General features: G+C 36.4%; 1 protein-coding gene across 1 annotated transcript; it reads right to left on the reverse strand.

The window, feature by feature from the left end:
* Positions 1 to 1,065: 1,065 nt before the first annotated feature.
* LOC110706140 (probable serine/threonine protein kinase IREH1) lies at positions 1,066 to 25,234 on the reverse strand. The gene is made up of 18 exons (XM_021884048.1): positions 24,272 to 25,234; positions 21,199 to 21,269; positions 20,921 to 21,103; positions 19,477 to 20,832; positions 13,020 to 13,192; positions 12,395 to 12,641; positions 12,136 to 12,228; positions 11,915 to 12,055; positions 11,723 to 11,815; positions 10,424 to 10,628; positions 9,951 to 10,036; positions 6,111 to 6,199; positions 4,929 to 4,980; positions 4,780 to 4,836; positions 4,524 to 4,697; positions 4,361 to 4,438; positions 1,434 to 1,580; positions 1,066 to 1,350 (listed from the first exon to the last, which is right to left on the reverse strand). The coding sequence occupies exons 1-17, from the start codon at positions 24,894 to 24,896 to the stop codon at positions 1,497 to 1,499; spliced, it is 3,807 nt and encodes a 1,268-aa protein (XP_021739740.1). The 5' UTR covers positions 24,897 to 25,234; the 3' UTR covers positions 1,066 to 1,350; positions 1,434 to 1,496.

Raw genomic sequence — 25,234 nt, forward strand, 5'->3', positions numbered from 1 at the left:
TCAATTCAGTTAAGGTTATGTTAGGTTGCTTTAAACCTGGCAAATGGGTTGTTCGGGTCGGGTCAACAAATATTCGGGTCGGGACGGGTCATTTTGGGTTTAGGGTCGTGTTCGGGTCAACACTTCGAGTCGCCTTTGGGTCGGGTCAAGTTTGGGTTGGGTCAATTCGAGTCGTGTCAATTCGGGGCGGGTCAATTTTCGGGTCCATATATCAGGTCAAGACCGGGTCAAGTCAAAATCAGGTCAGGACAGTTCTGGTCGATACTTTGAGTCAAGCTTTATTAGAAGATTTATTATTTTATATACGACATAATTATTAATGCTTTTATAGAAAATGTAGTTGTTAGTGTTAATATCATTGTTTTGTTATTGTTATCATCTTCATTACAAGATTATTACAACATCGAGAAAAGTAATATTCAAAATATGTAAATTACTTACACTTTATACATTACAAATAAATTTAAAAAAAAAAAAAAAAGAAAAATCGAGTCAGTTTAATTGCGATTATTTTCTATTTGGGTCTGCTCGGGTCAAGTATTTGGCTTAAATTGTAACTGGTCATTTCAGGTATAAAGTAATTTTAGTTCGGGTCACTTTAGATTTCGGGTCTGTTTGGGTCAATTTATTCAAGTTAAATTCAAGTCGGGTCACTTCGGGTATCAGGTCAATTTTGAGTCGGTAATTTCGGGTCGGGTCAGTTCGGATTTTGGGTCAAGGTCATGTCAATTCCAGTTCGGATCGGGTATGGGTCAAGTCGGGTTGATTTCGGGTTTCAGGTCACTGTTTACGGGTCGATTTCGGGTCATGGGTCTAATCATTCGAGTCGGGTTGTCAGGTCTGTGTCAGAATTGCCAGGTCTAAGTTGCTTACCAATTAAATAAATTGTAGTTCGAGTTCAATTTGAACCAAATACATGTTTAGTTCATTTTCTTGTATACATGTTAATTCGAATACAAGTTAGGTTTGGGTCGGATGATTATTGAGTTGGATAATCTTTAGAATAGGGATCTGAACCTGTATAATTGCATAGGTATATTGTATATCATATGTTATGAATAATGTATCAATATATTGTTAAGCCAAAATTAAGACCCTTATCATTGTAATCACATTAATTTTAATTGAACTTAGTTTGGGTTCGATAAAAAATACAAGTCGAGTTGACATGCCCCCCTCTCCAACCCAAATTCTTCCATAAGAAAATTATCAATGGTTGTTAACATTCTCTAAGTTCCGGAATTGAACAAAAAACCTCAACGACATCGGCAACCCCTCAATACAAAATTTGTTGCAGTGTATGAGGTTAGACACATTCCGTTGTATGTTCTCTAATAGCTGCTTCTATTTCTGCAAAAATGCAATCATGCTTGTAATGAAACAATGGCAGGTATGAATATAATTAAAGCTTATGAATGTAGATGAGATCATACATTTACAGGTTGTACAATCAAACAGGGAATCCCAGGACGCTCTTGACTCGGAATACATGGTAGTCAAACGTTTGAATTTGGGGGTGGATCATCTTTCCAACCTTTGCTAAGTAAATCAATGTTGATTGAAGCAAGCTGAGAGAGATTCTGGAGAAAACAAAAAAGTGAAACACAGGAGAATGAGAATGAAGTAATGAACCATGGTAATTTCCTCCTTGAAAACATATACTTCTACAAATAACAAATTGCAACATATACTTCTACAAAACTTGCAGGAAAGAAAATTTTTGGTTAAATGGGAGACCGGAGACCATAACATTTAAGTTTAATCAATAAGTTATTGTGAGCTACTCATGCTAGAGTTGATTCAAAAGAAATTGAACTTACATCCAATCAAAACTTAAGAGATTCCCTGACTTGTGCAATTTCACACATGATAAATCTCCCATAAACATTGAATATAGCCTGTCTTAATCATATATCCTACTTTAACCGTGTATTTCATTATTCCAAAGTTAGTGACAGCAATATAAAACAAGCATCCTAGATCAGGCAGGTTTTAACCATCCTTGGCATTACAACAAACCCAAGAACACCTGAATAAACCCGTACAGTGATAGAGGGTGGATAAGCACTTTACGTCTTTGGATTATAGGTCGTTGATTTGGTCCATGTAGCTATTCCCCCCCCCCTCCCCCCCCACCCAACCCATGCCCCATTTTCTCCCAAACATAGTTCTCATCTTTTTAGATGAAACATCTAGCAATGGCATGTCAGTTTATACAAAAGAGAGAATTTTATTACTTTGTTGCCCATGTGATTGAGGAAAAAAAAAGAGAGAGAGAGAGACTACTCTTAATGCGAGTTAACCCCCAAAACTGCATCACCCTATTCCCCTTCCACCAACACCTTACTCCCAACAATTATCATTGCCACGACCATTCACCCCACCAGCCTCAGCCACACCACCCAGTGCCATTGGCCTGCACCAACCCACAAAAAAACCCACCATTGCATTCAACCTTCCATCAATCTCAATCACTCATAACCATCATCACAATGCCACCACCATTCAAAAATAAGATTCTACGCAAGATGGGTGAAGCCTAGAACTATTTAGATCAATTCACCTCTAAAAGTTAATACTCGATGTTAGTCCAATCATATACGCATCATAAAAAGTATCTTTCAAAATAAAATTAGCAAGCAGCCACTGATTATGATAACTTAGTGATCAAATATCGCAAAAAAATCACCCAAAACTTCAAATTTGATCATCTTTTTTTTTTTTCTTTGTTAAAGGTTCATTAATCATTTACAGTATATTTTATAAGAATTTTTGGTTGAACCAAGTAACATATAGAGAATGCAATCCAAGAAGATTAAAAGCCACATGATGTCAAATAATCAAGTATCAAGAATATACACTTCCTCAATTTTCCTAGGTTCTACTCACTTTCTGTTTTCATCTGTTTTCCTAATTTCCACTGACTTTACTTTATTCCTTTCATGGCAGGCAATCTTTTATTCAATTCAATTTTTTCCCAATTTTAGAGAGAGAGAGAGAGAGATACTATATACTAATGCAATTTTTAGACACGGTAAGAAATAAGCCCTAGCAATTTTGGGTGCAATGCCTGTTCAAAAGGTTTATATTTTTCCTCCTGTGTTTCAATCATCAATAAAAATACAGATTTTTCATGAAATACCACTGAGTTTTTCGGAAATTCACCATATACCACACAATTTTTTAATACACCAAATACCACTGAGTTTTTGGTAAATGTCACAACATACCATTTCCGTTAACGGTGTTAGTCATTAACGTTAATTATGCCACGTGGCAACTTGTAATTGGTGATTATTAATGTTATTTATTTAATTAACTAACTTTAGAAAAAATTCAAGTAAAATTAATAGAAAAAAAGGGGGAAAAAAAACCAAGCCAACACCAGCCCACAACCATTGGTGGTGGCACTCCTCTCCCTGGCCCTCTTTGAACCACCCCCTCCCTAACCCCAGCTCCTGAAACCTCCCCTAAAACCGCTCCACCTCCACAAAACCGGCTCTCTCCACCCCCGAAACCACCTGTAACACTAATCTCCCTCGCCTCCCTCCACCCCCGAAACCACCTGTAACATTTTAGAGAGGATTTTAGGGGTTTCGGCAGCCGAAAATAGGAAGGGGAAGGGTTTCGTGGGATGGTGGGTTGGCCGGAAATAGTCGAAAAGGGATGGGGAAGAGGGTTTTGGGTGAAGTGGCTGGAATCGAAAAGGGGAGGGCAAGGGGGTTTTGGGTGGGTGGCCGGAATCGAAAAGGGGAGGGGAAGGGGGTTTTGGGTGGGTGGCCGGAATCGAAAAGGGGAGGGGAAGGGGGTTTTAGGTGGGGTGGCCGGAATTCGTAAGGGATGGGGAAGGGGGTTTTGGGTGGGGTGGCCAGAATCGAAAAGGGGAGGGAAGGGGTGGAAGGCCAACGGCCTCCGGCGCGCCTGTTGTTTCTGGCCTCGGTGGCAAGGGGTTTGGCGGTGAGGTGGCCGGAATGGGCTGGCTGGTGGTGGTGGTGGGCTGGTGGCAAGCTGGCAGCAGGTTTTGTTTTTTTTTTTCTTTTTATAATAATTTTTGTTACTTTTTATTATTTTTTGTTATTTTTTGGTTTTTATTTTTTTTATTTGATAACTAATTAAATAATAGAAGGGAACCAATCACAAACTGCCACGTGGCATTATTAGCCTTAATGACTAACGGTGTTAACGTCTGTTAGTCATTAATGGTATGTTGTGACATTTACCAAAAACTCAGTGGTATTTGGTGTATTAAAAAATTTTGTGTGGTATATGGTGAATTTTCGAAAAACTCAGTGGTATTTCATGAAAAATCCGATAAAAATATATATATAAATTCACAGATATGCTGGAGCCAAGAACACACCTTGAAGGAGAAATTACTAAAGGAGTAATTAATAGCTGAGCCAGATTCAAACTCGGTCAATCCACTGCATTCATCTCCCTGATGACAATATTACCAATATCAATACATTAGTAGTGAAGGATAATGATGACAACGTAACAAGCTCCAGTTCAACAGACATTACCAATTCATCTTGTTTGTCACTCAGATAGCCACTGCTCCCACTAGCAGAACCATCATCACTGCTGTCTTCAAATTCACTAGCTGCATTAACATGGTCATCTGAATGATTCCAAGAATAACGACTTGTGAAGTAACTCGTATCATCTGCACTCTCTGAAGCAGGAACAAATGCTGCCTGAGGTATTTAAAACATCAGATATACACATTTAATAAGTAACAATAGTCACAGGCGTTTAAGATCAATTTAAATGTTGCACCTTCTGCCTAGCCAGCGTGTCCCAGTTAATATCTCTGAAGAAAGGATGTGCCTTCACCTAAATTGTAAATTTATGGGATTAGGGGATGATACATTCACAGGAAATTAAAAAGAAAGATATTTAAGAGCCTGGATGAAACACAGTATCACCTCTGATGCTCCTTTAGCTCCAAGTCTCTGATTAGGATCTTCAGTCAATAATCTGAATTATATATGACCACAAACACATTTGATTGTAAGAAAAAAGTACTAGTAGAAAAGATCAGAATTGATCAAAGCTTTTCCATTATAGCTTTTAAAGAACTCATGGCATGGTCTTATAACTTGATTATATCATCATACCAAACATGTTAACCGCTCTGGTGACTGGTCTTTATAAATTGTAAAGTTATAACAACACGGATAGTAATAAAGCAACTGCACCACAAATTTAAAAAGAATATGTATATTTGTTCTCAATTTTTATAACCCTAGGCCTACAGGCCATCAAAAAGCATGGTCACAGAAACTCTGATTCACTATAAATGTTAGCTAATTCAATTCCACACTCAAGTAGAAAGCTATAAACAGTATTCTATACAGACCATTACGATTAGATGAAACAACCTCCCCAAAAACCTATTAAGCAGCAAACTTTTGTTGGCATTAAACTCTTATGTCTTTTTTATGTGAGCCTTAGAGGTGCTGATTACACACATAATTACACAAATGCCCACCTTGAAATTGAAAATAGACAAAAATAAATCTCTAATAAAAAAAATATGAGGCAGAAAGGATCTCTGAACTGCCCCATTTATATGACACACACACACACATTCCCCCCCCCCCCCTTCTCTTATTTTTTAAAAACTTTTTACTTGGTACAACAACAAAAACAAAAGTCCCATTGATTTGGGGTTGGCTAACATGAATCGTCAAAATTGCCTCAAAATATTCTTAATTTCCCAACCCCTCAAGGATTCGCCAACAGATCATCAAAAGGCGATTTAAACAGTCTTGCCTTTCTCACATATAAACTCTGTAGCCTTTGCTAAATTTAGTGAGGATATGCTGGAATTTTTAACCATAATCAAATTGTTTTAAATACTAACTTTATTTAGAATATGAAATAATTATGACTCTGATGAGCTTGGCCTACAAATCTACTGTTAAGAATTATATTGCAAACATGGTAACAGGAAAATTTAACTACAAAAAAAACAAACCAAGAAACTTGCTTTAACAGATAAGGTATGCTTAATCCTGACAACATTATTTAAGATGATAGACAGACAGACCACCATCTGATCATAAATAGCCAAATAACTCACCGAATAACTTCTTGTTACTTACTTGTCTATAAGATCTGCTGCTTCAGAGCTCATTTCATCTGGAACACGAGGCCATGGAATATTGCGATTGAGAATATTGTCAAAAATTATCTACAAAAGAAATGAATTTGTTAAAATGAGGCACTAACAATGAAACTGCGGAAAACTTGAATTCTTCAAAACCAAGGACTTAACATGTGTTCATGTCCATGTAGTGACGAGCAATCGCATGCACAAAACTGCATGAAATGACCAAGATCTAGAAGAGACTAACACTGAAAAAATAAAATAATTTTTCCATCCCTTTAAATGGTTATTCTACAAATTTGAATGCTTAGTTTTAAAAGACACAAGGCAAACCAAGGCGCTAAAGTCCTTTTTTTTTTCCCACTCATGTTCTGCATTCTCACTGACTACTTCCCATAATGATTTGTGAATGAGAACACCACCATGGGATTCCTTTGACAAAGGTGAACAAAAGCCCTAAACACTTGTTTCTCATATTAATATGCCTATTTGTAGATCTATGGCTTCAATAAACAAAGATTTGATGTAATTGTGTCCGACAGTAAATTACCATATCTTACCGGGATTTTGTGCCTATAAGAGTCATGTTGACAGTTAGGTAATAAAGGAGATCCCGCATAATTCTTTACCAACAAACCAACTTCTTGGTATCCCAAGACTAGAAGGGGTTGGACACTGACACAACTTACATTGAAAATAAGGTGTGTGCACAAATAGACCAGTCTAGGAATTCAAGTTTGGTACTCAATGCCCCAAAACATGTTAAAAACAGATTTGGGGCTTCCAGTCTGGCACAGGTAAAAACCAAAATGTTCTGGTCTGGACCCATGGAATATAACGTTTTTTTTTTTTTTTTTTTCCGGGGGGGGGGGGGGGGGGGGGGGGGGGGGGGGGACAGAGAGAGAGAGAAGCCTATTTAAGACAATTATTCAATTAATGCTCCTCTATTTTCCCTCTTTCCAACATTTTCACACTCAATACTCCTTCATTCTCTCTCCTTTTTATATAATTTGAAGTATTGCTTTACTTGCATGTACAACTCTTTCTTTCTCTTTCTCTCTCAGTCTCTCCTCTTATACTCCATTAAAAATCATCATATCTAAGTTCTTGAGTTCTTCAATGGAGCTAAATCATTTACATGAATCTTCCAGGAGATTTGAAAAGGAAAAATCGTGACTAAAGCAATCTAGATTGGCAAAAAGACTTTACAATTGCAACTTAGAGTTGGGTAATTTTGAAATTTGCTTCTTAAACCTTCACATTTCAGTTCTTTCTACCAAATCGCTAGAATTCTAGAAGCTAATTTTTTTTAATTCCAAATTCAATTATTTTAGTGAATTATGTTTATGTTATTGTAGCATACTTGTATAATAAATTAAGGAAGGTATAACTTAGGTATTTATGCAAGTTATATGATGTATTTAAGTATATTTGTGATCCATTTATAAAGCGTTTTATGATTCCTTGATTAAACTTTACAATTGAAGACCTTTTTTCATACGAACAAGATCGATTAAGATCTAGGCCCCATTTTGATTATTCCTTTTTTTTTCCATTTCCTTTGGTTCCTTTTTGTAAAGGGGTGGAAAACAATTTTCCCAATGGTGGAAAATTACATCCTTAATGATGGAGAACATTTTCCTTTTACAAAGGGAAGCCACATTTTCCTCCCTTTACCTTGCTTCCTTTTACTTTCATCTCATCCACCCTCACATTCCCACTCCTATTTTTTATTCTTCTTTAACTTTCTTTGTATGCAACCAAACAAAGGAAAACTAATTTGCAATTGTAATTTTCCTTTAAAATATGTTTTCCACAAAAACTAATTTTCACTGAAAATGTTTTACATCAAACCAAACGGGGCCCTAGAGTGTTGGGTTTAAAACTTTCGTTAATTTGGTATAGCATATAAGGATTATTTGAATTAAGATCTTTCCCCTTTTGTCATATTTTGAGATTTGCTATACTTAACTATATCTAATTGCAGCATAATCTTGATTACAACAATTAAATAAATAAATAAAAATTGAGGTCTATTCCCGGTTTGAATCCGGACCGGACATGAAATTGAGGTCCAATCCAGTCTAGACCGACTATTTACTGGTCAGTCCCGGTCTTCAGAATCTTATGATTCAGGTTCCGGGGAATCAGGTAAACTCCGGTTAAAGACCAGTGCACAGTCCCAATAGACTTATAAGACTGGAAGTCAACAGCTAATGATGATGATGAAAGTGGTTGAAAAAGTGTTTTATTAATAGGGATAATTTTATTTTTCTCTAATGTGTTGTTAATAACATGTGCGTCTTTTTTATCTCAAACAAATGAAGGAAAAAACAATGACATTGACACTGCATGGAGCAAGCAATTCTACATATAATGATTATATGTAGGTCAAAAAAATAACCCCCACATCACCAAGTGGCTAGTATTCTGTAGTTCTTACACAAATTTTCTCCCACTTGACCAGAACGAGCACACCATCTCAAGAATGGAAATTCCATTCCGTAGTTTCGCACCCATACTAAAATGATGCAGCTCCGGTTAGTTGGGTATGGACATATTAGGTCCAGCTTATAGATATTGTTAATATGACATCCCCCAAACCCAGTCTAAAAGTATTAAAATAAAGAGAAATAAAGTCTGCCTTAATTGAAGCTTTTCAAGTCTGAAAACATGCATGGACACTATTTCTAGTCCGCTTCAAAGGACTGTATCATTTATAAGGCAGATATTTAGCTTTCCATGATGCTAATTTTAAATTATACAAGCAATTTTCACAAAAAAAAAATATATATATATATAAAATGACAGCTATACAATGGTAAGCAAAGCAGTGGAAGTGGATGCATCAAAATCACATGCGAACAATATAATAGGAGCAAGTGGGTGTTGATTAGATTAGATAGATGCCTTTCTTTCTTGGTTCTTCGTTGTTGTTTTATAAATCTACAGTTTTTTTTAAGGCAATTTATAAATCTACAGTCAGCACGTCGCTACTAGCTGTATGTGTTATTATCTTTACACTCTTTATTTAATTTAATGTTGCCACTTAATTAGTATCTACTATCTTCACCAAGTCATTGGTGCAAGTTTGCAGTATTTTTGAAACCAAAACAAGATATTGGAATTTGGACACTAGAAAACCAGTTCTCTATAGTCAGATTTCCAGATTAGCATGACTATTTTAAGTGTAACTAATTTTAATTTCAATACACAATTCCTATCATATACCTCATCTGCTTTATGATATTGGTACCACTTTTTTTTCAGTGACCTAGAAAGTTGCACAAGATTCTTATTTCTTCTTTGTGAACCTCATTTTCATATTGATTTCTTTGTTATCGATAGAGACATAGGGAGAAGGAAAGGAAGACAAAGGTTAAGATTTCTGTTGTTTTATTCAATTCTTTTACTTTTTGACTTTGAGTTGTTCTTACATTATAAAAATTCTTCAAATTTTCTGATGTATTCCAGCATAAATAACTACACATAATATTAGACAATGAGCCCCATTTTATTTTGCAAAAATACTCAAATACCAGGTTACGCCTACGTCACATTCGACATATTGCAACAACATTGTAATCCATTAGCCAATTTTCCTAGGATTCAAGGTATTATCTGAAACTAGAAAACACTTCCGAAAAAAAGTATTATTTTAGCTATAAGATTCTTTTCCACGACTCTCAAAGGAGGACTAATCCTCCAGCCTTTACAATGACTAACTCTTACAGATAAATAAGCCCTATTGCAGGACCCAACTAGTCCTGCCCATATTGAAGGTGAAATACAAAGAGAATATAACCAAACAAAATTATAAAAAGTAAAAAATTACCTGGGGATGTTCAGCATTGAAGGGAGGGATTCCAACAATGAGTTCGAATAGAATAACTCCAACAGACCACCAATCAGCCGTAGCTCCTAAAAACAAAGACATAAATAATGAATAAAAACCCAGATACCACATTCATCAATAGTTTTTGAAAAAACAAACTAAAGTAAATGCGAAATAAAGATGTAGGAAAATCAAGTATTAACACAATGCTTCTCTCAATCTATTTTATGTATCCATCCAAAAAACTGAGTAAAAAGTTCAAATAAATAGATTATTTTACAAGAACTATTGCACAGTTCCACAGCTTTATACTAATAGCTGCAAATAATTTGCCCATGCATCTGGCTACACCCAATGGACTAGAAAGTTGATTTACCTTTAAACCATTTAGTTGAAAATTACATTTGATACCTCATATAAATCAGGCAGATTTCTATATTCAGGATATAAAGTAAAAGATAAGGAAGACAAACCATGTCCTGTTCCCAAAAGAATCTCAGGTGCCAAATAGTCAGGTGTTCCAACTGCAGAACGCTTCTTCCTTCTTTCTTGCTGCTTCTCTGAAGCAGACAATTGCGGTTGATCATCTTCAAAAATGGTTGTCCCACTAACCGCAGGGCCAGATAAATCATCAGTGCTGTTGATGAGACCAACTTTTGATAGACCAAAGTCTGTCAACTGATCAAATGTGGAAAAAATGCAGTAAGCTTCAACAACAACAACAAAGCCTCAGTCCCAAAATGATTTGGGGTCAGCTAACATGAATCGTCATAAGGAATCGTAAAAGGACATAACAAATCATCATTTAAAAGAGTTTGGAAAAGGTGAGTAAAGTGATTAAACGAAAGAGCATTGAATAATTATGGGAGTTTTAAAAGAGAACCAAGAATAAATTCAAGAAAGTTTTAAGAGTGGTTAAAACGTTGAAGTAGAAAACATAAAGGTTTGAGAAAACTTTAGCAAAGGAAAAAAGTTCATAAAACATCGGTGGGCTAAAAATAAAATTAAATACGAAAATTTATATAGAAAGTATATATTTAGAGAGTATATAAACAATGCAGCGAGCTTCAAGAGACGTTATTAGCTAATACTTCATATAGACATTATTAGTTTGTTCTAAATTTCTGATAGTTAAAAATCTGATTTGGCTTAATTATCCTAAACTAAATAGAGAAGTAATGAAACTAAGATTGGTGTGATCTCAGCCGAAGGGTATGTAGGCAGTCATTGTCAAAAAGATGCAATCGCATATAGATGATGCAATTTGTTCGTCTAAAATTTGAATATCTTTCAAATTCTGAGTGAGGTAGAGGTTCATGAACATATGAGGTTATTATTAATCAGTAATTCTCTAATTTAAGCACGATAAATAAATGTGAAGAAGAGCAGAATTTTTAGGAGAGGAGAAAGAAAGGATAAGTAGAATGGAAGGAAGGAGTTGTTACACCATGTTCCATTGTTTATTTAGAAAAGCAACTTTAGTCATTCTGTAATTAGTGCACTAAAGCATTATAAATTGATTAGATTTTAACGTACAAATAATCACGTCTATAAAAGATTAGAATATAACTTTAAAAGTTCTATTTTTCTTATGTTTTATTATATTCTTCACATTGTGGTTCTTTGCTTTTCACAAAACCAAAGGCAAATTATAAGAGTAATTAATATAATTAGAAGCCATATTTTCCATGCAAGCTCCATCAGGTTAGGTATGCTTCAAATACGTGCAAATTGAGTTTAAAATTTGAACGGACACAATAATCATTTTATACCTTGATATGACCATCATGGGCAATTAATAGATTGTCCGGCTTGAGATCACGATGAACCACATGAAGAGAGTGCAAATATTCTAAAGCAAGTACCTGAAAAGTATCCAAGGCTCTCAAGAGGCAATCTTGCATTTATAACGAAATTGAAGATAAATATAACCAGAAGATAAAAGATATAAGGGAAAAACTAACCACTTCGGCTATATAGACCCGAGCAACATCTTCTTCTAAGCAGCCTAAATTCCTTAACAGTGAATACAGATCTCCTCCATTCAAATACTCCATAACCAAATACAAGTTTTCACGACAAGTAAATGAATAAAAGAAACGAACCTGATAATAACAAATAGAGATTAAAGAGATTATCATTCACTGAAGGAAGGGAAGAGGAAAAACAAGATAGACCTGCTCACCACAAAAGGATTGCGGACAGAAATCAAAATATTGCGTTCTGCTAAAATACTCTCCACAGCATTCTTGCGAATCATATCTGCCTTAGCCAAAACCTACATACATAGCAAAATTTAATTAAATAATTGATGGCTTTCAAAATTTACATGTGACAATGTCAAAAACAACAGGATTGAAACATCAATAGAAGTATCACAAAATTCAAACAAATCAAAAACACCATACTATACATACATTCAAGATGACAAAGAAAAAGGGTACCTTTATAGCAAAAAGATCTCCTGTTGTTCGTTTCTTAGCCAAGAAAACCCGACCAAATGCCCCACGACTAATAGGTTTCATAATCTCAAAGTCATCAATGGACGTGCGGTCCTTGGCAGAATGAATAGGGCTGGTTCTTAAACTACGTACGACATCATCTTCCAAAGGTGCATCTTCATCAATTACAGTACTTACAAGATCAATTTTCTCATTATCAACCAGCTCCACTAGTTGTAGGTATTTTTCCCTGAAGAAATTAAGGCAGTGATAGAGCACTTGGGTGTAATTATAAATGAACAAAACAGCTGAGCATCAATAACATTTAAGCTACTTAAAGCATCAGCTCTGTATAATCAATAAGCATAGCTCCTAATACTCAAACATCAGCAGAACCATAGCTTCCTCAATTGAAAATTCGAGCCATACCCCCAGCACAAAAAAGCATCAGCTCCGTATAATCAATAAGCATAGCTCCTAATACTCAAACATCAGCAGAACCATAGCTTCCTCAATTGAAAATTCAAGCCATAACCCCAGCACAAACACACACACACGCACGCGCGTACGCGCACACACACACACACACACACACACACAAACAAACAAAAGAAAAGAAAAGACTGACCGAATCAACTTCTCAATTCGGGCTCCAAAAGTCTCTACAGTGAGTGCATCAAATTTCCGACGGCCAATGACAACGCTCAAATCCTCCAGACATGTGAGTAAATAGTTCATTGAACGATCATCTTCAGACAGCGCATTTGCTGAACATCGGGCAATGTCTGCCAGTTCAGACATCTGCATGATACAAAATTTTTTTTAGGGATAGAATAACCAAATGATTTATATCAGTATATAAACATTTTCATGGCATTGTAAAAATACTGAAAAAATTGGACATTGCTAATAACAAGCATTTGTGAGTGTAGTCAAGCTTGAGGGAACTTTTATTTTTCAATTTGTCCCCCCCCCCCTTTTTGTTTCCCAATAATTAAATAAGATTTGGCAAAAGTAATACTATCTCTATAAAAAATGAAGTTGCTTTCCTTAGGTAGTAAGAACAACTCTCTAGGGCCTTAACCCAACCAGATTTTGGGCCAAGACTACTAAAGATTGGAGAGATCAAGGAGATTAAAAAAAAATTTTAAAAAAAATAAAATAAATAAAAACCTTGGGAAACATTAAATTAAAGCATTTCAAAGCGAGACTGTTAGAGGCTATTGTAAAGTAAAATGGAAAGCCCCAAAGTAGAAAAGTATGAATTTTTACCAAGTATTATCAAGCAAATCGACAAGGAACATTATGAGGCAGAAAAGGTTCGGTACTTCGGTGCACTTTATAATATTAGCAGAAAAGACATAAGCCACAATATACATGACAATCTTTGATTGAGTTAAACTTAGACCTACCAACATTATTCCACAATTTAGTTTTACATCCACAATCACCATAGTATTCTTAAAATTAGAAGTTACTCTTAGCAAAAGTCAGATGAACTCACCTCCAAGACTTGCTCTATAAGCTAAGGAAATAATACGATGATTTTAGAATTCCCTGTTTAGTATCATTATTCAACATAGAAAGAACGGAGATTTGGATAACAGCAATTTTTATAGTCTATGAATCAATACTCTTTCACTCTCACATCTCAATCTCAAATTCTATCTACCAAATGGATAAGAGACTTTTACAGTTTTGCTATGGAGATTTCCAAAGAGAAAGAGAGAAGATAGGGAAACTGCATTGTGTATATGTTTTGGCATGAGGGATATGTATTATTGTTAATTATCAGAAAGATTTACATTAGATATTGTGTTACTTTGCTTTTATGTAAAAAGTTGTACATGTACTATTTCATTTCCTACAAAGTCTATACGGTTTTAATTCTCTAAACATTTTTTTATATATATATTGTTAAGAATTAGACTACGTTTAGTTCACCTTATTTTGCTTATTAGATATGAACTTATTTTTTGACAACACTTTGACCTTTTATGTACTTTAATCCATACGAAAAAAATATAATTCCTCCATTCTATAATTATTGCACCACTTTCCTTTCAAGGAAGATTCACAAGTATTGAACCATATCAATTTTAGGAAACAAAATATCTCTGTCACATGGATAATTTTGTATTTTACCCCTCTCTCTCTCTTCCTTTGTCACATTACCAAAAAAAGTGTGCCCATGTGCAATAAAAGAATGGCTTTAGTATATCAAGTGGGGTCTTGTTAGAATTGTAATAATGTGTATGTTGTTAATATATACTTTATACCATATTTCATTAAAGAATTTAAAGATATTTAGCAATTTTTAATCGCACATATAGCGATAAAGTATGATCAGAACTTAATTGTTCTCATATGAAATAAGTAAATTGTAGAGTTCACTATAACAATTGGAGTTCATCAAGGTTCTACATTTAGTCTTTATCTTTTTCCAATAGTCATGGAAGAATTGACGAGCTCGATTCAAGATGATATACCATGGTGCATGATGTTTGCTAACGATATTGTGTTGATTGATGAGACGATTAAAGGTGTGCAAAGTAAGTTGGAATTGTGGACACAGACTTTGGAGTCCCATGGCTTGAAGGTGAGCTGAAATAAGATGGAGTTTAGCGATGTAGGAACAATGAGACAGGGGTGGGTGATCACCTTGGATGGGAAGATTGTCTTTCGATATTTAGGTTTATTATTCAAAAGGATGGATGGAGATGTAGCTCATAGGATTAAAACAGGTTGGTTGAAGTGGAAGCGTGCAACGGATTTTTATGTGATCCTAGCGTGCCCCAGAAATCAAAGGGGAAATTCTATCAAACGGTAATAAGGCTTGCTTTGTTATATGGCACAGAATGTTGGCCGCTTAGTTTTAAAAAGCGCGCCTAGGCACACTTAAGGCGTGAGGCGACCTTAAAAACGCCTCCCAGCATTGCGAAGTTTAGGACTTAGCGCCTTTACCTAGAGGCCCGAGGTGCTTTGAAGGGCGAGGCACTTTGAGGCGCCGCTTTACTAATATAAAGCGCTAATGGACACGTGCTATTACGATAGGAATTGGGTTCAAGCTTTCCCCAGCCCCTTCTCATCCTCCATGGGGGGGACCTTGCCCGTGCCGTTCAGCTGCAGTTCAATGGAATGGTTGATCTGCAGATCAACATTAGAGCTGAAGGATACTTTCTTTTTGAACAACCAAAAAAGAAAGAAAAATCTATTCTATTAAAGGTAACCAGGTGGTGGACCAAAGTAGAGTTTGGCCCTCGCTAAGCTGCTATGGGGTAGGGGGGTTGTGTCTCGTGCAATTCTTATAAAGAGAAGCCTTTCCATCTTTCTCTTTTTTTCTTTCTTTTGCTTTTTCTAATTCTAAAAAAGAATCGAAAAATAGAGGATTTATTATAAATTCAATTTCCAAAGCCGTCGTTAGAGTCCGATCCAAGAGGTACTTTAATAAAGACTCCCCTGGGTAGTGACATTGATTCACAAGAAGCTTAGCAAACTCTTGAAATAGCAAAAACTAACTTGAGGAAAGCGGAAGGAAAGAGACAGGTATTTGAAGCAAATTTAGCTTTGAGACGAGCTAGGTCATGAGTTAGAGGCTAGCAATCCGATTTCTTCATAACAGTCGGTGCGTGCGTCCAAATAATCATAATCAGGAGAAGTTAAATATTTAAAAAATAATAAAACCAGGCTTTAATAAAAGAAAAAGAAGAGAGAGAAAACATATTATTCGAAAACTAAAACCCTAGCCACCGATTCTCGTTGGCTCTAAGCCAATTCTCGCCGGAAACCAGCCGAGCTTTGGAAACCAGGTATGCTTTCTTTTATTTAACATGTTTATCTTGTTACTGTTTTCTGTTTTCAGATTACGTCTTTTTTTTTTTTTTTTTTCATCTTCTGTTTTTTAATTGCTTTGGTTTTTTTTTTCTTTCTGTTTTCTAGTTTATCTAATTGAGCTCAAAAACTCTTTATGTCCAGCTTTGTTATTTCAGCTTGGATTCTTGGAACATGAATGAAGAGTCCCTTCCTTCCACTGGATCGAATCCGGTTAGAAAATATGGAAAACCAGAACCTAATAATAGTGTTATTTGGCATTGTAGTTTTTGTGGTAAAGTGACAAAGGGAGGGGGCACATCATTTGAAACAACACTTAGTTCGTGGCTTTAGAAATGTCACTAAATGCCCTAAATGTATCGAACATGTGAGGGAGGAAGTTAAGACTTGTATGCTAAACAAAGCTCGAGCAAAAGTCGATAGTCAAATGATGTCGAGCATGTCCCAACTTGAAATGAATGATGTTGATGAAGAAGAGGAAGAAGTTGTCACAAAACGTGCAAAATTGTTAAGAAACCTAGACACAAAGGTCCTTTGGATATGTTTATTACTTCGACTCCTAAAGAAGTAATGCAAGCTAGGAAGGAAAGGAAAGGAATTTTTTGGTGCTTGTGATAAGGAGTTAAGGGAGAAAACTTGTAGGACAATTGGTAAGTGGTTTTATGATGCAGGAATTCCATTCAATGCGGCTACCTATGATAGCTTTGGAGCAATGATTGAACCTATTGGTCAATATGGTCCCAGATTAAAACCACCGAGTATGTATGAGCTTTGAGTTCCTATCTTGAGCAAAGAAGTGAAAGATGTTGAGATGAAAATGGAGGAGAACAAGAAAGAGTGGGCAAGTAAAGGTTGTTCAATTTTATCCTATGGATGGCATGATTCGGTTGTCCAAAAGGATATTATAAACTTCCTTGTCAATTCTCCTAAGGGTTCCGTGTTCATAAGAACTGTGGGATGTTTTGGAAGCTGTGAAAGATGCGGAGTTTTGTATAAACTTCTAGATAAGATGGTAGATGAAATTAAAGAGGAAAATGTTGTTCAAGTGGTAACGGACAATGCATCCAATTATGTCAAAGCTGGTATGAATTAGTAAATAGTCTTGCCACTCTTGTGATATGTTCAATCAAATTTTGATAATTAGTTTGTTTTGTAAGTTTTTATTTAATACTTTTATTTTTTTATTTTTTTTTTTTTTTTTTTTTTTGTGAATTGTAAGAAAATTACTTGAAGCTAAGAGACCTCATCTTTATTGGACTCCTTGTGAGGCTCATTGTATTGATTTGATGTTAGAAGACATTGGAAAACAAACAAGAGTTTTAAATGCACTAAAGAAGTGCATGCTCATTGATGGCTATATTTAGTCATACCTCTCTTGTGAACTTGATGAGGAAGTTCACACAACAAAGAAATTTGCATAGGCCATCAATTACTAGGTTTGCAACATCTTTCATTACACTAGCTCAATTTCATAAGTAAAAAGGCAACTTGAGAAAGATGGTAACCTCTAAAGAATGGACTGCTTCCAAGTGGCTAAAGGGAAGTGGGAGGAAAGAGAATTGCAACCTATATCTTGCAAGCAAGCTTTTGGAAGAATGTGGTGTATGCTCTTAAGCTAACAAATCCCCTTGTTAAGGTGCTTAGACTTGTTGATGGAGAGAAAAAGCCTCCAATGGGATACATTTATGAAGCCATGGATAGAGCTAAAGAGTCTATAGCGAAGACTTTTAATTTAAGCAAAAAGGCTATAGTGACCTTAAGGCATTTGAGATCATGGATAAAAGGTGGGATAGTCGACTTCATCATCCTTTGCATGTGGCGGGTTTTTATCTAAATCCGGAACTTCATTATGATTATTCCGTATTGTGAGGAAGTTTTGAAGGTTTGTATGATAGTATTGAAAGGCTAGTTCCGGATGTGGAAGACAAAATACTTGCAGAGTTGGATGAATTTAAGAATGCTATAGGTCTCTTTGGTCGTACAATGGCAATTAGGCAAAGGAAGACCAAATCTCCGGCGGATTGGTGGTCGGCTTATGGTGCTACAACTCCTAATGTCCAAAAGTTTGCCATCAAAATTCTTAGCCTCACTTGTGCTACAGGTTGTGAAAGAAATTGGGGTGCTTTTCAACAGGTTAGTAGCTTCACTTTTATTGATTTACCTAGTATGTTTTTATTTTAATACATTATATAGCTTATATTTGTAACGAATCAGAGCAAGCCACCTGTGTCTTATACAAACAAAAGCCAGCAGAGAAAAGGACAGGGTCTGAGACCTCTGACCACTATCTCAAGCAAGGTGGTGAGGCACAACTCTCTATAATCGATCAAAGATCATACAGGGAAAGGTGGTGAAAATGACCACCACCGAAAGCTACACCATTTCCAAAGGTGAGAAAGAAGTCCACAACTCGCGACTCTGATGGCGTTGGTTGGCCTGGAAGAACAAGTTCTCTGCCCCAACAAGGAAACATGGAAAGCCGCACATGTCAAGGGTGAAGAACAAGAAAGGTAAAATGTATTCCAGGTATTTGGTTGTGCAGGTCCAAGAAGCGCAAAGGAACAAACACCGAGCATCAATAGCTAGTGCCTGCAATGGAATTTGTCAACCCCCAAATTTGTATTCCTTAGCAAGTTATGAAAGTTGTACCCCCCATCCCCCGATATAGTCCTTGTGTTAGTTTGGTTAAGAGAACTAGGCTCTCTCCTTGTTGTATTAGTTTTTGAGTCTGTTGGGAGCTAGTCTCCTTTTCTGACCATTGTAAAAAAAATTAAAAAAAAAAAAATCATCACAAGTGACTTGTTAGAGCCACAAAAGCGTTCTGATTTTCATACAAATAAATTTCTTCTTTTCTAGCCCTATTTATGGAGGGCCTCATTCTTCTAATCCTAAAGGAAAGCTTTTTTTTACAGATTCTCAGTTTTCAAGGTGGCAAGTGCCTTTCTTTTTCTTTGATCGGCATACTGTTTTCCTTTTCTTGGTGTTTACGCACCTGTGTTTCAAGTAATCAGTCATGTGCCAAATATCATAGAGCACAACAATACCAACCTACCTAAGGGCAAATTTGTGGTTTCTACCTAAGTAGTAATGTAACTACTCAGTACTCAGAAAGCTTAACAGTGGAGCATTACCTCAAATAAGAAGCAATGAGGTGCCAAAAAAAAGGCGTGTAAGAGTTAAATTGATTTCCAAATTTACTAAATAACTATAAACAGACAGCATGAATATGAGGTTTACAAAACTGAGTAAAATACCTGAGGATGATCTTCGTGTTCTGAATAACCACCTTTACTAGATAGAAGCAAATCTATTTGGCTGGTTCTTGGTGTCATTAAAGGAGACCTAGGAGTCATGCTACCAGCAGATGATGTTGTCATTCCTTGATCAGATTTTGGGCCAAAACGAGTCTTACAAGACATAGATGATAAGCCTTTCAAATCATCCATGAATACAGCATTATCAGTGTCAGGAAAAGAGTCCAGCATGTCCTCTGATCCCCTGCGAGACCAGTCACTAAGTTTTGGAGAAAAAACATCAGACTCTTCAGTAACACCCGAATTTGATACTTTTGCAGCATCAGGGCTCCCAATTGCAGGTAGAAAATCCTTTTGTGGAGGACATTCAATCATCTTTTCTAAAGTGTCAGCAATTCTTAAAAGGCGTTCATTGACACTTAAGCCCTTCTGATCACATCTATCAGCAACTGCACATACTTTTGAATGATCTTCCACATGTAAAGTTAGAACCTCTTCCTCACATATTCGGCATATTATGGAACTCTCATCTGACACACTTGGCTGGTCTCCCCAGTAACCCCAGGAATTTTTCTGCCGGTGTTTAGACGAAGCACAAGTTTGTGCAACTGAATCTTTGGAAGAAAGGGCCTCAGATCCCTTTATAGAAGACGGATCCGTATCTAATATTTCACTTTTGTTAGATATGTTTATATGCTCCAATTTACTATCACTCTGCTCGATTTCAAGCGGAACTTCTGTTTTTTTAACACCAGGCGAAGGGAGTTTTTTCCAGGAAGTAATCCGCTCCCTCCCAGAAGGAGATTCAGTTATCTTTGTCGCTTCAACAGGAGTGAATATATCTGAAGTACGCAAACTGTGACCATGTTGTTCTTGACTAAAGGATTTTTGTGCAGATGATCCCCTTGAAATCTTTCCAGAAACACCACTTTTTCTATCTTTTCCAAGAGGAAGCCTTTTTTCTGCAAACTGTAAAATTGTTGATTGGCGCAGCTGAAGGGCATGCCCATCCTCTGCTAATCCACTTTCCTTGTGAAATTGCAACAATCTGGTACATCGCGTTAGTATAAAAAGCATCCGCGTATGAAGCTGCTTCAGAGTACCTGGAGGCAACTCCTGACGCCTGTCATCCAATTCCTGAACTATGCTTTCACACTGGAGCCAGAACTCATTTGGTTGTGTCATAGCACAACTCCGAGCTAGGATCAATAAGTCCTCAATAGTTTCCTGCCACCCAGGTTGATTTTCTGTGTTCTTTTCTAAGAGACCGACTAGATCGGCTGCAAAAACAGCTAAGTCAGAGTCTACTTCTTCCTTGGCTTTCTCAAACCTTCCTCGTATCATGATTAAAACTTCCTACATGAAATACCAATTCTAAAAGTAAATAAGTACTGAAAAATTATACCATCAGGAAATGAGTGAGACTACAGCACATAATAGTTACCTCCAGATTATTTAAACCACGAGGCTTCCAAAATGGAAAAGGCCGTACTCCCTTAGAATTCAACTCATGGGAAAAGCTTTTTATATCTGCTGGATTTCTTTTCCTTGGCCCACTTGTAACACGAAGAATGGCTTGAAAACGAGGAGATTCAGATTCCTTTGGAGTTTCACAATCAAAAGCCATCTGAAGAATAAAATATTATAATTCAATTAGATATAACGAAAAAAAGAACAATGTAGCACTTCTAATATGCAGAGTGATGAGAGGGAACTAACAACCTGTCCTTCAGGAGTACATATATCTGGACTTTGTATGCTTCCTGACTGCTCCCAGGATGAATTTAAATTTCCTGCATAGAAGGTACAGACTTAGTAGGATAGGTGGAAATAATCACATGTCACTCCGTCAACTAGGAAGTAATGATGACATGCAACATGGGCTACATGGCACATAAAGGTATAGAGCATAGGAAGAAATTCATTTCATATCCTATAGAATTCTCGAAATGTTATAAATATTCAGGTCTATGTCATTCATTATGCCGCCATGTTTGTCAAGACATTGGTGGACTACTCATATCTACTCCCATTCCCATGTCCCTACCCCCCCCCCCTCCCCCCTTAAAAAATAGAATAGAGAGATAGAGGTACGTTTAAATGCACAATGATAATAGAGCTTGCCTGCAAGCAAAGCATCAAGTTGTGCATTCGTTGAGGTTGTTGTATAGGTGAAATCAAGTGTTAGGTTAAGACCATAGATCGAAATTGGGGTTTTGGTTGTAATAGTTGTAGTAGTTGTGTTGCCACAGTAGCAGGAATGATGTAGACGTCAGGAAACCAATTGTAGCTGAACTAACACAATTTTGGGTATTTTTCTCTTTTTTTAAATGAAAATTGTTTCGAAAAATATTTTGGTAAACTTTTTTTTCCATAGTAAAATAATTCTTCTATTTATTTGAAAACAGCATAAAACAAAAACTTATTTTCCTTTTAATGAAAAGAAAAAAGGTCCAAATCATGGTGACAACTAAAGTACAAAAAACAAAGATCTGTTCTTTTCAGCAGATTTCGTCTAAACTTATCATACATATCTTTATTTATTACACTTATATTTGATCTTATCAATACTCATTTTTTGTTAAATAAGTCATAACAGAGTAAGACCTAAATCCTCCTTATAGATAGGTTGAAATCATGAAAGTCTTCATCTCAGCCTTTAAACTAGTACCAAAACAAGCAAAGGCTGCACTAGGAATCTAATTTTGATTTTTCTAAGCAATAATGAATGACACAAACTCCTTGCCTAATTCTTTAAGTTCAGCTCTTCTCTCTCCCCTTCCTCCACTCCCCCCCCCCCTTTCTCTCCCCCTATATCAGAATAGCTAACTTGAGCAAATATAAGAAAAAAATAAGCCTAAATAATTTAACATAATTTTTGGAACAACTCTGCCTTATGTGATGCACGTATCTTCACCTTGCACCTTGGCATTGGACTTCAGCACAAAAAGATAGACCCTGAGTCCCTCACTCAGCACCATGAATAACCATGTTCCTAGTCTTTATAAATCAACATTGGAGCTGTTTGGCAGTCTATCAAAAGGAAAAAAGAATCAAGAAAGATAAGCAAGGGGAAAATTCAAGAAAGGGAACTTGATATTTTTTTTGTTTGGTCAAAGCAAGGTATGCAATATTACCTTTTTTTTTTTTTTTTGAAGGAAAGGTATGCAATATTACCTTGTCATATGTTTGGTTGTAAATATGTAAAAAATTTGTGGAAAACTACAATCAACCCAAAAAAAATAAAATACATAAATAAATACACTTCTTAAAACATATTATATAGCAAAGTAAATGGTTGTTTGTTATATGGTACCTGGTCTCTTAAGCAAAAACTGCCAAGTCAACACCAGATTTTAAGTTAAAGGCTGTAATCCGACAAAAGGTATAATTTTACAAAAATATTTATACAAGAAAGTTTTTTTATGAAAGTTTTTGTAAGGTAGTTCCTAAAGATAAAAACACAATTTATTTTCTTTCTGTTTACTGGGATATTGCATACGAGTCACAAAACTCACAATCATAACAAAGCACATGCCCATCACTATTTCAACCCTATCAAAAAATCATCTCCTCATCTCACCATTATCAACCACAATGCAACCCCACTTCCACATGCATGTTGTCATCACTCCCCTTATTACAACCATCGCAACCTCCTCCGCTAACAAATAAGTTGTAGGTGGTCACATTTAATCATCAAACTCCACATACAGAGTACCATTGTTAAACTGGACAATCTAAAGCTGTAACTTTATGGTGTTGAGTTGATTTTTGAATACTTTTATTCCTTTTCCTCTTCTTTGAAAAATTTCTGAAATGGGTGTTTAAGAGGAAAAGTAGGTTTGACAAGAATACTGTCGTGGTACAAATCAGGGTCGTTATCCATTGCCTATTAAACCTGTATACCCAAATACTTCAAATCACCACATAAATAGGAAGCGTATGGAATTTTCCTTTTAAATCTCTCCTAGATGCCAATACAGTAAAATAATAAATTGAAAAGTTTTGTGACACAAATCAGAAGTATTAGAACCACATTGTTACATCAGCAGACACATTTGAAAATTGTCCAGGAGTTTTAAACATTGAAAAAGAATGTGCTTTCCCATCAACCAAAATTCAAAGAAAACACTATATAACTCTCTAGTATGCGCACGCGGGCGCGCACACACACTCGCTCACATTAGCTTTTAGCCTCACACCTCTTTCATTGTGGAAAGGTGAGGAAAGGGGAAGTCGGGCAGCAGTAAAGTAAAAGGAGTAGCTTGCACTTCTTTCCGACGCTTCAACATTTGAAGGTTTTAAATTATCAGAGGGAGAATATACAGATGCAATTCCATTTCCACCTCTTCTCATTTTGATATCCAAACCAGGAAAAAAAAAACTCATCACGCCGAATTCCATTCCCTCCAATCTCATTCAAAGACATCCCAAGACTGCGTATACAGAACCTAATAATCAACGGCTCACCATAATAAAAACCATCATCATCATCAACCTTAACAACCACCATCACTAACACCATAAAATCATCTAGCACAAAGCAACTTAAAATTAGAAACAAAGTAGCCCACTTCCTATTATTTCTTGGAAAATCATTCATGTCCAAAGACAGACAATACGACACAGCTAAAAAAACCAACCAGGCAGGATTGTACTACATGCAACTATCCATAACTACAAGAATTACAAAAATGTACATAGTTACATAACTACAGGGTAAACAATTCTCTCCTCGGTTGATCAAGTAATCACATAGTTACATAATTATAAGTAAGTAAGAAACCCTTACCTACTCCTCCAGCCGACAGTCTAGACCGCGGCAACTGGCCTGCATTCAACAAACTCGGGCTCGGGGCAGTCCCACCGCTCTCGGGCGACATGCTATCGGAATTACTTCCACTCTCAACAACATTATCCAACCAAACCATCTCCTTTTTCCCACTACCCTTACTACTGGAGCCACTCCCATCACTAGCAATCACCGCACCAGGCTTAGAAAGATTACTAGACCCAAGCACAACACCGCTCTTTTCGGGTCGAAACCCGAAAAAGCTCTCCTGAGGCAACGGCCCTGATCTCGTCTTAATCTTGTTCAAACCCAAAGACGAAGCAAGAATCGGCGACACCGAAGCCGACGGTGACCCTGAATTGGGCTTAATCCCAGAATCAATTCGAGCTTCCTTACCTTTACCATCCTTCTTCTTGGTAACAACTGAATGTTTCGAATTACTACTACTATTATTAGTAGCTGAAACAGTAGAATTACTATTACCAGTATTATTAATTAAATCTTTTTCAGAAGATTTACCCTTCTTCTTCTCGGATCTACTGGGTGAATTGAAACGACGAGGACTGTTGGATCCATCAGAGTCTGATGATTTCTTCGAGGAGAAAAATCTGCCTTTAAATACCATTTTCTTTGGTTTTTTTTTTTTTGGGGGGGGGGGGGGGGGAAAGTCGAAAAAAGGGGTAATCGGAAGATAGTACTACATCATAGCCGGAAAAATGGGGAGTTTTGGAGTGAAAATAGGAGGAGAATAGAAATGGTGGGTGGAGTAGGTCGTCTTCAAAGTTTCAAAGATTGGACCAGGATTGGTATAGAGTATAGAATAGATAGCAGATAGAAAAACGAGAGAGAGAGAAGACGGTGATGCGCGTTTACAGCATATCTGCTGTGATTTCAGATTATTGCGTCGGTCTTACTATTTTACTACTGTAGTATTTTCCTGCTTTCTTTGCATTCACGAGCCAA

The sequence above is a fragment of the Chenopodium quinoa genome, unplaced genomic scaffold, assembly GCF_001683475.1.
Source record: "Chenopodium quinoa cultivar QQ74 unplaced genomic scaffold, ASM168347v1, whole genome shotgun sequence".
Classification (NCBI taxonomy): Eukaryota; Viridiplantae; Streptophyta; class Magnoliopsida; order Caryophyllales; family Amaranthaceae; genus Chenopodium; species Chenopodium quinoa.

What these genes read in the sequence shown, in the direction of transcription:
- LOC110706140 (XM_021884048.1), bottom strand. Translation starts at nt 24,896, where the DNA reads ATGGTATTTAAAGGCAGATTTTTCTCCTCGAAGAAATCATCAGACTCT. An exon ending in AACACGAAGATCATCCTCAG is followed by an intron (nt 13,193 to 19,476) that starts GTATTTTACTCA and finishes TGTATCATGCAG; the next exon opens with ATGTCTGAACTGGCAGACAT. An exon ending in CTGTCCGCAATCCTTTTGTG is followed by an intron (nt 12,056 to 12,135) that starts GTGAGCAGGTCT and finishes TGTTATTATCAG; the next exon opens with GTTCGTTTCTTTTATTCATT.